This window comes from Schizosaccharomyces japonicus (assembly GCF_000149845.2).
Source record: "Schizosaccharomyces japonicus yFS275 unplaced genomic scaffold supercont5.2, whole genome shotgun sequence".
NCBI classification, from domain to species: Eukaryota; Fungi; Ascomycota; class Schizosaccharomycetes; order Schizosaccharomycetales; family Schizosaccharomycetaceae; genus Schizosaccharomyces; species Schizosaccharomyces japonicus.
This window is the reverse complement of record NW_011627861.1, coordinates 3511581-3524683: the sequence shown is the minus strand read 5'-3', so window position 1 is coordinate 3524683 and position 13103 is coordinate 3511581. Positions and strand designations below refer to the sequence as shown.

The 13103-nt window shown below is 42.9% G+C and overlaps 5 protein-coding genes across 5 annotated transcripts; 2 read left to right on the top strand and 3 right to left on the bottom strand.

Annotated features, from left to right (window-relative positions):
• The first annotated feature begins 333 nt into the window (after window positions 1-333).
• On the top strand, window positions 334-2818 carry SJAG_03899 (vacuolar amino acid efflux transporter Atg22). Its single transcript, XM_002174990.2, has one exon. The coding sequence runs from the start codon at window positions 966-968 to the stop codon at window positions 2553-2555; it is 1590 nt and encodes a 529-aa protein (XP_002175026.1). The 5' UTR covers window positions 334-965; the 3' UTR covers window positions 2556-2818.
• An 89-nt stretch (window positions 2819-2907) lies between these two features.
• SJAG_03900 (transcription factor TFIID complex subunit Taf111) lies at window positions 2908-6845 on the top strand. The gene is made up of 3 exons (XM_002174991.2): window positions 2908-3755; window positions 3807-3955; window positions 3998-6845. The coding sequence occupies exons 1-3, from the start codon at window positions 3062-3064 to the stop codon at window positions 6143-6145; spliced, it is 2991 nt and encodes a 996-aa protein (XP_002175027.2). The 5' UTR covers window positions 2908-3061; the 3' UTR covers window positions 6146-6845.
• Window positions 6253-7406, bottom strand: SJAG_03901 (RNA methyltransferase Tgs1). Its single transcript, XM_002174992.2, has 3 exons — window positions 7131-7406; window positions 6950-7065; window positions 6253-6838 (listed from the first exon to the last, which is right to left on the bottom strand). Exons 1-3 carry the CDS (start codon window positions 7340-7342, stop codon window positions 6399-6401), a joined length of 768 nt encoding a protein of 255 aa, XP_002175028.1. The 5' UTR covers window positions 7343-7406; the 3' UTR covers window positions 6253-6398.
• Window positions 7407-9815: 2409 nt separating this feature from the next.
• On the bottom strand, window positions 9816-11133 carry SJAG_03903 (glyceraldehyde-3-phosphate dehydrogenase Tdh1). Its single transcript, XM_002174993.2, has one exon. It carries the CDS (start codon window positions 10984-10986, stop codon window positions 9976-9978), a length of 1011 nt encoding a protein of 336 aa, XP_002175029.1. The 5' UTR covers window positions 10987-11133; the 3' UTR covers window positions 9816-9975.
• Window positions 11134-11630: 497 nt separating this feature from the next.
• SJAG_03905 (FKBP-type peptidyl-prolyl cis-trans isomerase) lies at window positions 11631-13085 on the bottom strand. Its single transcript, XM_002174994.2, has one exon. It carries the CDS (start codon window positions 13045-13047, stop codon window positions 11941-11943), a length of 1107 nt encoding a protein of 368 aa, XP_002175030.1. The 5' UTR covers window positions 13048-13085; the 3' UTR covers window positions 11631-11940.
• Window positions 13086-13103: the final 18 nt, after the last annotated feature.

Sequence of the window (13103 nt, the reverse complement as noted above, 5' to 3'; positions counted from 1 at the left end):
TGTGTGTGTAGTCTGATTTCATATTGAAAGCTTCATGTTGTGAATATAATCCGAACTTGTTTATGATCATTTCGGCTTGAGCCGACAGGTCTTGAATTAAATTAGATTAACACTACAATAATCAATTCGACGGAATAAACAATACTGTCGAGGCTTATAACCCATAGTACGGTACAGCTCTAACAACTTTTATTATGGAACTCATTTATATAGTCTTAGGGCTTTCGCACAAACAATCTTAAACGACCTAGCGAATTCACTCTTAAACAGAATCTATATTCCGCAAACTGTTAAGCAAGCTTGCTTAAAAGAGAGGTGTATCAACCGGGCCTAGCAGCTCAAGCTATCAATGTCGAAATAACCATAAGTCAAGTAAATCGATCCCTGACTTAAGGCGATCGGCAAAGCCCACACTAAAAGCTATCCGTATATTACCCCTGCTAACGCTCTTCAGCTCATTGCCTCATTCCATTTCCCTGATCTTAAGAATTCCTGCTGCGAAACCTTAAGCGGCATTACTGAAACTCTATTTCTCAAATAATACATTTATGACTATGAAATCGACAGTCGTTGAAAACTAGCTTATATAGGTGAACAAGTTGGTAACATGACTGCTAAACGAAATGTCTTAAACGTCCTAAAGTTCACCCTTTTTGCTACGGCAACCGGCGAGTTATGAGAGGCAAAATGTCGCACACGTGGTTTTCTAGACTGTTTGCGCGCAATATTGCAAGCTAAATCTTGCGGATTTGTATTTGCTAGCCACAAAATAGACATCTTTAAGTCTGAATCGGTTAACGAGTGCTTGTTAGTTTCGGTTTTTCGCTTGCTCCCATCTCGTTACCTACGTCAGAGAGTTCTGGCAACCAGCTCCGTCCTTGTTTATTACTATACCACTTAGCTTTTAAAGCAGCAATTCTCACTGTGTTCCTCGGTGAAAAGCTGAAATCGGTTTTCCATTAGCCATGCCAGCAAACGTCCGTACGCCGCTTCTCCAGTCTGCCGGTCCCTTGGAGCCATTTATCACTACAGCAAAACATATCTTTGGTTGGTTAGCTTATGGATCAGGAAGTGGCCCTCAGGGTGTTTTCTCTGTTGGTTTTTTGAACCCGTTGCTGCTAATGCAAAATGCACACAAGCATGGTGTCTTAGAAAGCGATCTTGTTACACAGTGCTCTGTTTCTCCAACGGAACCATGCGTCGTTCAGTTGTTTGGACTCTCGTGGGTTAATACAAACTCTTTGGTTTTTGTAGCAGGTGCTATTTCCACATTTATTCAAGTATTGGCAATGTTCACGGTCGGCGCTATATCGGATTATCGCGATAACCGGAAAAAAATCGTCGTTCTGTTCACAATTACTGGTGTTATCAGCTCCTTAGCGATTGCAATGCTTCCGAGTCACCTTTACGAGTTACACATCCTCCTTTTTATATTTGCAGATGTTTCCAACGTGCTGTGTGGTTCTATTTACGATTCCTTCTTACCCATTTTAGTACGACATTCCCATAATCCTGATCTCCATTATCTTCGTCGTAACGATGCTGGAAGCATCCTTGAGGAAGCCTCTTCGTCATCGTCCGAGGGAGATGAAGAATGTGCAACAGACGAAGAGGGTCCAGTGCTCTTGGAAAACAGTGTGGTTTTAGATGCGAAACACCCTGAGGAGCACTTTCATACGGCCCTCTCGACTAAGCTTTCTAGTTGGGCCTTCTGCGTTTATTTTTCCTCAACACTTATCTTCCAGATTGTCTATGTGTTCTTGTCGTACTTTAATTATTTTGAAAAAACACTTTTGAGAAACGGTGTGCTTATCACCGCCGTCTGGTTGCTGCTCTCAAGTATTCCACTTGCTTTGTTTTTGAAAACTCCTGTAGAACAAACGGCTTCAAGATCGTTTTTCTCTCTCTTGTTTGGCAGCTGGTCCGAATCTTTTCAATCACTCAAACATGCTATGGAAATTCCGGCCGTTCGAATCTTCTTGTTTTCTCGTATGTTTTTGGTCTGTGCTTTGCAAACAAGTTTGTCGGCTATTGTCATCTACAGTCGAGCGTATCTTGGTATGTCTAACTTTCAGCTCTTAATTACGATTTCTTCCTTTACACTTCTTGCTATATTCGGCACTCTTGGATTCCCCACACTCACCAAGTCTCTCAATCTTAGTTCCTTGCAAACAGTTATTCTTGCCGCATTTGTTTTGCCCCTTGCTCCATTGTATGGTTTGATTGGTGACCTTCCTTTCACTGGTCCTCAAATCGGTTTCACGAGTATCGCAGATGCGTATGCTGTGACAATCTTTTTGGGTTTCATGGTCGGAGGATTGCATACCTATTGTCGATCCATTTTTTCACAATTATTGCCCAAGGGACGCGAAGCTCGCTTTTTTTCCCTTTATGCAATTGTTTCGCAAACAGGCGTCTGCATCGGACAAGTTGCTTTGGCAATTCTGTCCAACGTATTTGAACAACTCGGCCCCGTGTACATATTTTTGACAATTATTCTGCTTTCTACCTTAATTGGCTTATTGTTGCTTTACCGTCACAACCATTTCCTCTAACTTTTACGCAGATGGATCTAATCACCCGTTAGTTGATGTCCCCTTTCAACTTAACTTCAAAAGATTATTATATCATATCTTCGGTGCTCTTTTATTATTCCTTAATTTCTCATAATGCTTCATAATGCTCCATAATACCTCTCTAAAATTAATATTAATACTGATTCGTTAGTGAGAAATTGTCTATCGAGAGTGTCATCGAGATGGCACCAAGCGAACTCAGTCTTCATGTGTATTCAGCAATGTGCTATATTCTAAACTGCTTCAAGTACGTTAATGTGTATACAGAATGTTGCAATCCTTGCAATTGTTTATTCTTGAATTTGCTTGTCTCTATAACCTAGGTTATTTGTTACCCAAGGAGGAACAATGTATGTTACCTGAGGGATCCTACACACCGAAAACGCCACTTGTCCTTAGCCACATACCATTGTCCACGGTGAAGTGTAAAAAGCAACAGAAAGGAGTTTTTTATACTCCATTATCCTTCATTTTTTGCAGATAGCATGTCTGTGAATAATTTAATTTTGAACAATATAAATGAAGAACGGATGATGGAAAACGGAAACAACGTATGTTTACCGAATTCTGATGAAGCTGGAGCTTACGACTTTTTTCAAAATCAGAATGCTTTAAGCACAAATGAACAGGAAATCTCGATGATTCAGTCTATACTGGGAGCTGGTCTTCCTATGGGCAGTTCTGACAATGAGGATTCGAAGAGTACTGAGAAACCAAAGTCGACAAACCAGGATATCACAGACTTTTCATCTTTTGGTCTGAACTTGGACGGTACCGGTCTTGGAAGCAATGATGCTATGATGGACGATCTTGAGGACGTCTCTGATGACAATTTGCCCGAAGAAGAGCCTTCTAATAGAGACGGATCAAAAAATGAAGCTGATGAGGACTTCCACAGCATGTTAGTTAAGGAGATGGGTGCAGAGGCTGCTGGTCAAGTACTAGAAGGTGTTGGTTTCAGCATTCCGTCGGGTTTGATGCCTCATCCAGAAGAAGAAGAAGCCAAGGAAGCTCAGGATAATGAAGAAGAAATCAATGCTCAACAGGAGGAACAGACTAGGGAAATGGTAGTTAAACAGTATTTCCCATCTTTCAAGAAAGGCATTATTCTAAACTTCTCTGAACTGTTCCGGCCGAAACCTGTCAAACTTGCTCCTCCAAAGAAGAAGCAACCGAGAGGTACGCTTTAATTAACTTAAAATGTGTAACTGGGTTTACTAACTTCTATAGTTTGTGTTCCTACAAGGTTAACGCTGGACGTTGATACGGATTTCTCCATATTCTTCAAATCCAAGAAAAGTATACCTGCTCGCCGGCCCTTGGCTGCTCCTATCTACACAGCTCACGAGAAGAAACGGAGAACTGATGGAGTTGTTCAGGTACGTTATGATTTTTTTATGAATGAATTGACTAACGGAAAGAGAAACGATGGACTGGATCTACACACAATGTTCACAACAAGCGATTGGGAAAAAGATGTCATATTTGATGTGAATTCACCTAATGCAAAAAAACGTCATTTCTCAATTGATAAGTCGTTGGTTGACATTGACTTGGATACCGATGAAAGTATTTTTGGTGATGAGCCCAGCAAGTATAAAGTTGTTCTCAACTTGAATGATCCAAAACTTTTACTGCACGTTCAGAAGCGCGAAGACAATCAGAAGAACACTCAAGAACATCGACAAAAGAATCCTCTTGCTTGGAAGTATAATGTCTCCAACGACGCTGCCTATGAAATGCTGAAACAGAATCACCAATCGAAGGTGCGAAACACTCTGTCTCAACTTTCAATTGATCATGCATTTTTTGCGGAGAAGCTTACTGTTCCTTATTATAAGACACGTTTGAGTAAGCGTGCCGAAAGAAGTTATCATCGGCCGCCTATTACGTTTAAACCTAATGCAGTCATCGTATTTTCTCCTCTCGCTCTTAGGAAACGCAGTAAAGATAAACATAAATCTGCTAGAGAGTTAATTCCCTCCACGAAGGAGATTTCACTTTGTGACAATACATATTCGATCTGTGTCGAGTTTTCAGAAGAACATCCACCTGTGCTCTCCAATATTGGTATGGCCAGTCGTATAGTTAACTACTATAGGAAAAAGAATGAGCAAGATGAATCTCGACCTAAGCTTGAGGTTGGTGAAACCCATGTTTTGGATGTACAAGATCGAAGCCCATTTTGGAATTTTGGAACTGTTGAACCTGGTGAAATTACTCCTACCTTATACAACAAAATGTTACGCGCTCCTTTGTTCCGACACAAAGTCAATGAAACTGACTTTATTCTAATTCGGAATTCAAACAGCCAAGGCTGTAAATATTATTTAAAAAACATCAACTACGTTTTTTGTTGCGGACAAACATTCCCTGTTACTGACGTGCCTGGACCGCACTCGCGAAAAGTTACGACGGCTAGTAAGCATCGATTGAAGATGCTTGTTTTCCGTCTTATTCGTCGTTCACCGAACGACGGTCTTTTCATTCGTCAGCTTTCCAAACATTTCTCAGATCAAAACGAAATGCAGATTCGTCAGCGTCTGAAAGAGTTTATGGAGTATCAGAAGAAGGGTGACGGCCCCGGCTACTGGAAACTTAAGCCAAATGAGGTCGTGCCCGAAGAAGAAGGAACACGTTCCATGGTGTCGCCTGAAACAGTTTGCCTTTTGGAGAGTATGCAAGTCGGTGTACGTCAACTTGAGGATGCTGGTTACGGTAAAACACTCGATGAGTTGAATGAGGATGATGACGAAGGAATGTCTACTGAGCAGCTATTGGCACCCTGGATTACTACACGAAACTTTATTAATGCTACCCAGGGTAAGGCCATGCTTACCTTATACGGTGAAGGTGATCCTACAGGTATTGGTGAGGGTTACAGCTTTATTCGGACCTCGATGAAAGGTGGTTTCAAACCTGCGAATGAAAGTAATGAGGAAAAGAATGAGCCTCAAACGAAAAATGCTCACGCTTATAATGTTGCTAAACAGCAACAAGCCTATGAAGAAGAAATTCGGAGGATTTGGACCGCCCAAAAGAAGGGCCTTGGAATCACTGACATACGAGAACTTCAGAGAAAGTACGGATTAAGATCGTTGAGTGATGATGCTGCTAATCCTCCTGAAGAAAAGCGGGAAGACACACCATCTGCGAATGACAAAGTATTGCGTATTGTACGTACTTACCGGGACCGAAATGGAAATATTGAACGCAAGCAAGAGGTCGTAAGAGACCCCATTGTTATCCATGCATACCTGAAGAAGCGCCGCGAAATTGAGGAGCAATCTACAGCTCTTGATTCTGTCGTGCCTACGGGTGACGAAGCCACTGACAGGCGCAACCGTAAGCGTTTGGAGCAAGAATTGGCGAAGAGTCAAAAGAACTGGGAGCGTCGTCGTGCTCGTCATGCTGCCAAGGAAGGTATTACTTTGAACGGTGAGGGTAAGAAGCCCACAACTCGAAAGTGTTCGAATTGCGGCCAGGTGGGACACATGAAAACAAACAAAGTTTGCCCCTTATTCGGTCGTCCAGAAGGTGGTCTGGCTAGCATGCTTGATAAAAATTAGAATCACGGGCTTCCTGTTAATAGGGTCCTTTTAAACTTTCTCTCTCTCTCTCTCTCTCCCTTCTGCATTACTACATCCTCAACATGTTAAAACACATTTTTTTCCATAAACTCATTTAATGAATCGTCACGAAAGAACGAATAGAAGGGATGGCATTGTGAATGAGTAGCTGTTACCGCTGCGCTCGATTGTTTGCGTAATGGGTATGCTATTTTGCATAAATCCAGTTATTGCAAGGACTCGAAACCACGTCTTACTCAATGTTAGCATCATTTGGCAAGAGCGGTGAATTAAAATAGCAACACATAGTTCGAGGAACTCCATTGTGTGCGAAATGTTGGATATGCACTCGATTGGTTAAGTCGCCATAATCAGCCAACTCGTACAGATCAGTGTGTTTGGGAAGGAACGCAGCTACAAACGGGGTAATTTTTAGAGCTTGTTTGTAAAGCGCTTCGAAAGGGTATGGTGTTAAATCAGAGAGCGAGTAGGCGTCCTTTTGACTGTAGCTTGGCCCTCCCCAAGGCGGACTCATAAATACTACCACCCTCATTTGTGCTGGAAATTTGAGAGATTGAAGAGAATCCAGCACATCACCCTGCATAAAAATAACTCTGCTTTGATCGACATTGTAGACGTCCAAATTGTGTCGAGCAAATGCAATTTTAACAGGATCAATTTCAAGACCGATTACTGCCCCGCCTGTTAGTTTTCATTTAGGTTGTCGCAACGGTGTCGCATCAAATCGGCAGATTAAACTTTAAAACTTTAAATTCCAAGTATGCGACTGCCCAACAAACATACCGTAAGCTCGTTTAGCGAACTGAATAGTGTTTCCACCGCAGCCAGAAAAGGCATCAATTACAACGTCTGGTTGGTATTTTTTTATAATGTCCTCGGCGATACGATTAGCGGTCGATCTAGTATATTTTGTAGTTAGTATAGCCCTTTAAAAAGACGAACGTCTCTCGTTCGTCAAACCTACTCTGGTGTGACGCTGTACCAACTTTGGTAGTCCAGCCAGATTCCTTCGTCGAACCGGGAAAACAGTCTGTACCGACCATTCCAATATTTTTGTAGTCCCTTAGGAACCGGCTCCTGGATAATTCTCTGTGCCAAAATGTCATGATTCAGTACGGTTTCATCCGTGTCGTCCACATTGTAGACAGACTTTCGCTTTAATGTCGTCGTAGACATAGTCGCCTACAGCAGCGTCCTCCGTGTTGGTGTAGTGGGTGCAGTGAGGGAAGAGAAAGTCACCACTTAGAAGAAGACTTTCAAGGATGAAAGGAGACAACGAAGGCAGTTCCTTGTGAGAGAGGTCTTCTAAGGATGAAGGCGAATACGTGATAGAGTAATGCAAACACGTCTTAACATAAAGATTGTGTTGGTGATTTTCTTACAACCCGTCATCGGCTATAGAGACACTGCTCTAATGTTTCTATAGCGGTGTGTAAATAGTGATGGAGTTTTGCAATATGTGCCAAAACACTTTACAATGAGGTTTTATAGAGTCAATAAAGTATGAAACGTATCCAGAATGCACGAATTCTTTTTCTTTCTTTCCCTTTTTTTTTTTTTTTTTTCTGGAGATTAAATATTAATTTTGGGCTCGGATTTATTATTTCAATATTTCAATTAACACAGCTTGCTATAATTAAACTTATAATCGGGGAATTCAGCGTGTTACATAGTGGTAACATAGAACCGAAATGTATATAAATGATTTAGTTCATTCTGTTTGAGAATCTATTATGTATTCGGTACATTACTTTTGGGAAAAATCATCAACGTATCAATCACACTTAATTTCCCATGTGAGTAACCTCGGCACGGATGAATTTTATTCAGATTGAATGCGATTCAGAGCTATTTTTGAAAATAAGATGTTTATGTTATGTTTCGGATTTACTTCAACTGTTCGGCAAAGGTTCCATCGCTTTAATGAATAAATAAATAAATAAAGTTTGGAAGTTTACGATAAGTATAGCGAAAAGTCCCTATATTAATCTTCGCGAGTGCGGGAACTATTATGAAATTAATGTACTTTGCATGAATAAGTAATTAAGAATTCCGTGCATATTAAGCCTTCCGTAAATTTTGTCGTATCATAAACGGCCACATTGTTATAATTGGAAATAATAGAAAGCGTAGTGATCTTCCAACTTAAATAGAATCTATCGAACCGACGGATAAAGGTTTCTTTGCCGAGCTTCCGTTACACATGCAATCCATATACAAAAGTTGACAACGCGCACAAATGAAAACAGTCAATGCTGACATCGTACTTTACCAAGTTTTGAACATAGTTGATTGTATGACAATTAGATACTAAGAGTAGGAATACATGTTGTCGTAACTCAGTTGACAGACAGAAGCCACTAGGATGCAACAGCATTTACTACAGCAACCTTCACCAGACTTATGTTCTGCTCTGTATTCGCTGTGTTCACAATACGGTTTCATTAGCTTCTGAAAGTTAGCGGTAAATAGGCTAATGTTACAATCACACAAGAATGTTTTAAAGTAATATCAAGCATGATGCTTGTCGAGTAGCAAAAAGATGCAAATATGATGCATTGAAAAGACATTTGAAATGGCTTAGACAATCAATTCATTCAGTGACAATGTCACTATCAAGCCAAAGTATAGAAGAAAGGCAAGAGTACCAGAGGAAATTAAGCATATCATGAAGTTATTGAGTATTTTTCTTTTAATAGCTTCCGCTTTTGCTTGCAAAACCGTGAGCGCTTACTCTGACAACTACGATTCTCTTCTAAATGACATCGTGAATAGTGACTATGGTTTTCCATCTGGCGGTGAACGCCAGGTAAAACTGTCTAGCTTAACGGACTTGTCTACATTGTCGAACCTTACAAAGCGCGATGTTGAGCCGTACTTTAAAACGCTTGATATGTTCTCATTCGACAATAAATAAAAACTCACTAAACTTGGAACTATGCTCAATTATGCACAGTCCAATGAAATGTTCGGCGTTGCCCTCTATCTCTACGGCTTCATGGATCATTATGGCTATTCGCAAAGTCTTGCACTAAATGAGCCATCCGAATTTACTGCTGAGATATGCAAATTTATTTTCCATAATAATTGAAACAGCACTACGATCCTCTAAATTTAGTACGTCAACTAATGGAATAGTATTATGACACACACTGTCTTGACGAGTGATTCATTTATAGCAATAGACATGAAATACACGTTAAAGCATTCGATTGGTATCTAAGTTTATATACTGATAGACATCAACCTAGAGTCAAACCTCTTTGAGGTTGGGAGTCATGAAATTGTTCATAAACAGTATGAAGAATCACTATATAACTTAATTAGATTTACTTATTATATGATCTTTGGATTGCGAGGGATAAATTTAAGAATTTGAAAGTCAAGAATAAGCAAAGATTGAAACCTTCACACAAACTTTTAAGAGCTTTGCTGAACCTCGAGCTACGGACCGTTATTCAGTAATACGCACAGAATCCCGACCAGCTGCTACCTTACTTTGAATTGTACCCTTCGACTTTCGACTAGATCTATATAACCAACTCAACAGTCCAGGAAGAAATGCCGCTCCATCAAAACAAACGAAGCCAAGAATCAATAAGACAAACGATTCTCACCAAAACAACTCACACACCTGAAAAAAGGACGAAACAGTAACACGAAATACAAAACACAAACCTAAAACAAACAACCTCAGCACTGTTGACTTCATAAGCACTCTATTCATTAAAAAAGGGTTCTAAAAAGTATCATCGAATCAACTCACTCAGTTGACACTGATCTCAAAAGGTGTCAGGTCTACGAGCTGCTTAGTTGTCCTTAGCAGCAGAGTAGGCAACAAGGTCAACAACACGGCGGGAGTAACCGTACTCGTTGTCGTACCAGGAGACAAGCTTGACGAACTTGGGGGAGAGTTGGATACCGGCAGAGGCATCGAAGATGGAGGAGTGGTGGTCACCAGTGAAGTCAGTGGAGACAACAGCGTCCTCGGTGTAACCCAACACACCCTTCATGGGGCCCTCAGAAGCGGCCTTGACGGCAGCCTTGATCTCCTCGTAGGTGGTGGCCTTCTCGAGCTTGACGGTCAAGTCGACAACGGAGACATCAGAGGTAGGGACACGGAAAGCCATACCAGTGAGCTTGCCGTTCAAGGCAGGGATAACCTTACCGACGGCCTTGGCGGCACCAGTGGAAGAGGGAATGATGTTGTCGCCGGCAGTACGGCCACCACGCCAGTCCTTCTTGGAGGGACCATCGACGGTCTTTTGGGTAGCAGTGGTAGCGTGGACAGTAGTCATGAGACCCTCCTCGATACCGAAGGTGTCGTTGATGACCTTGGCAAGGGGAGCCAAGCAGTTGGTGGTGCAAGAGGCGTTGGAGATAACAGTCTCAGCAGGGTTGAACTCGGTGTGGTTGACACCCATAACGTACATGGGAGCATCCTTGGAGGGAGCAGAGATGATGACACGCTTGGCACCACCCTTCAAGTGAGCAGAGGCAGTCTCCTTGGTGGTGAAGACACCAGTGGACTCAATAACGTAGTCGGCACCAGCAGTGGACCACTTGATGTTGGCGGGGTCACGCTCGTTGAAGACAGTGATGGCATGGCCATCGACGACGAGCTTGCCGTCCTTGATCTCAACATCACCCTTGTAGCGACCGTGGGTGGAGTCGTACTTGAACATGTAGGCCATGTACTCCAAGCTGATGAAGGGGTCGTTGACAGCAACGATCTCAATGGTCTTAGCCTCGAGAGCGTTACGGAGGACGATACGGCCAATACGACCGAAACCGTTAATACCAACCTTAGGAGCAGCCATTGTTAAAGAAATTGAGTGAAGTTGTTGTGTTGAGATGAAATGTATTCAAATCAGTGTGGTGAAACTGGGTGCTCGTCCCAGCCTATTTATACCTGTTCCTGTCGCGGTTAGCAATCGCGATCCGTGGTGTGAGCGGAACGGGGTGGAAGCGAATGGAACATTTTGGTGAGCGGGGAAGAAGGCGGAGGGACAGCAGGATCGGCGACGAAAACTGCGATGGAGACCGTAAAGATGCGTAAAGTCACTATAGGGATATATACGTTCTGGTTCACTATTACAGCTAGTGCTTGTTTGCGCAATGAATGTTAAATCTAATTGAGGTAGTCTTCACTATAGTTCGCTATGTGCATATTGGATTAATGGACTTATGGCAGGTATGTAGGTATGCAGGTGTGTGGGTATGTAATACCAGTAGTAGAGCCAACTGACCGCGAGGGTGATGCACACACTACTAGTAGAACTTGCTCGCATTCCGGCCATAACAAGTCTTGGTGCCCACTACGAGCTCCATTGAAACAGCATTGGTTAGCCAGCTACACGTTCCTCCAAGGTACTAAATCCGACCACCACCAGCAGTAGGACTAGTCCAGAGAAAACACAGTTAAAAGGAAACACTCACACACCCTCATCACTCCACTGATACCCCTTTCCCGGGCTGCACCTTCTCTCCTCAATTCCCTTTCGTTCACCAGAATCCATGCATTGTTAATTCACTTTACCAAAATGTCCCAAACAGTACTCCATTGTCACATGAAGTGCCAAGTAAAGAGCGCGCAAACCTCCCAAGAATAAAAAGCACTTTTTGAGTAAAGGCCGGCACAGTCAGCAAAACATCTTGCGTGTTTTGTTTGACATGCTTGTCGTCTCGGTGCTGTACGGAAGTAGTTTTGTTTTGACTTCCGTTCAGCTTTTGCTCGTAATAACGTTAAATAGAACACGCTAGCGTTTACGGCTTTACTTGTGAACCTTCAAGAGCTTAACCTCGAAAATCAAGGTAGAGTTCTTGGGAATGCCAGGAATGTTCTGGTTGCCATAGGCCATGGAGGCGGGAATGGTCAGCTTGCGCTCACCGCCCTCAGCCATACCCAAGACACCAACGTCCCAGCCCTTGATAACTTCACCGCGACCCAAAAGGAAGGAGAAAGGCTTGCCCTTGGTGTTCTTGTCGAACACCTTGCCATTTTGAAGCTTACCGATGTAGCGCATCTCGACCTTCTTACCGTTGGTAGCGACAGCACCACCACCAACCTTGTAGTCAGTAGCAACGACACCACCCTTAAGGTTTTGGGTCTTCTTTTCGGACGAAGCAGCAGGTTGCTTTTCCTTCTTGGCGGCAGGGCCAGTAGGACCTTGCTCCAATTTTTCAGCAAAAGCGACCTTCTTCTCCTTGGCAGGCTCTGCCTTTTGCTTCTTGTTGCCCTTGGCGGGCTTGGCGGCGGCCTCAGGCTCCTCAACCTCCATTTCGTTGTCGTCGGCAGCCTCTTCGCGTTGCTGTCTCTTCTTGCCGGCAGTCTTAGCGGCAGACTTCTTGGGCTTCTCCTCCTTAATGTCGTCCAAGCTGTCCTCCTCCTCTTCCTCACTGTCGTCAGAAGCTTGCTCTTCCTCGTCACTCAAGGTCTCAACGAGTTCGTCCTCGTCGGGAGAAAGGTCGTAGTCAGACTCTTCCTCATCGTCGTCCTCATCATCAGAGGGCTCATCAGAGACCATAAAGCTACCAGAGAGGTAGATGGTGCTTCCTCCAATTGCACTGAATGTAACAGTCTCCTGGAAACCAAAAGAAAAATCCAAAGGTTGTTGGTAAATGAGACCAGGCTTGAGGGTGCAGAGAATGAACTCTTGCTTGTTTTCTTCCAAGAACTCCTTCATCTCATCGTCGTCCACTTCCTCATCAGCGAAAACTTTGGGAATAACAGTGACCTTCAGAGAAACAGGTTTGTTCGACTTCTCACTGGGATCAATAGAAGCCATGGTAAGATGGACAGAGGAGTCCGTTTGCTCATCAACGGCAGGAACGTTCTCGCCCTTAACAGGCAGACTGTAAACGGCAATTGGGACAGACATGGTTCCTACTGAGAGTATTGGGGGAGGATAAGTTTTTTTCCTGCGTTTGGTGGTGA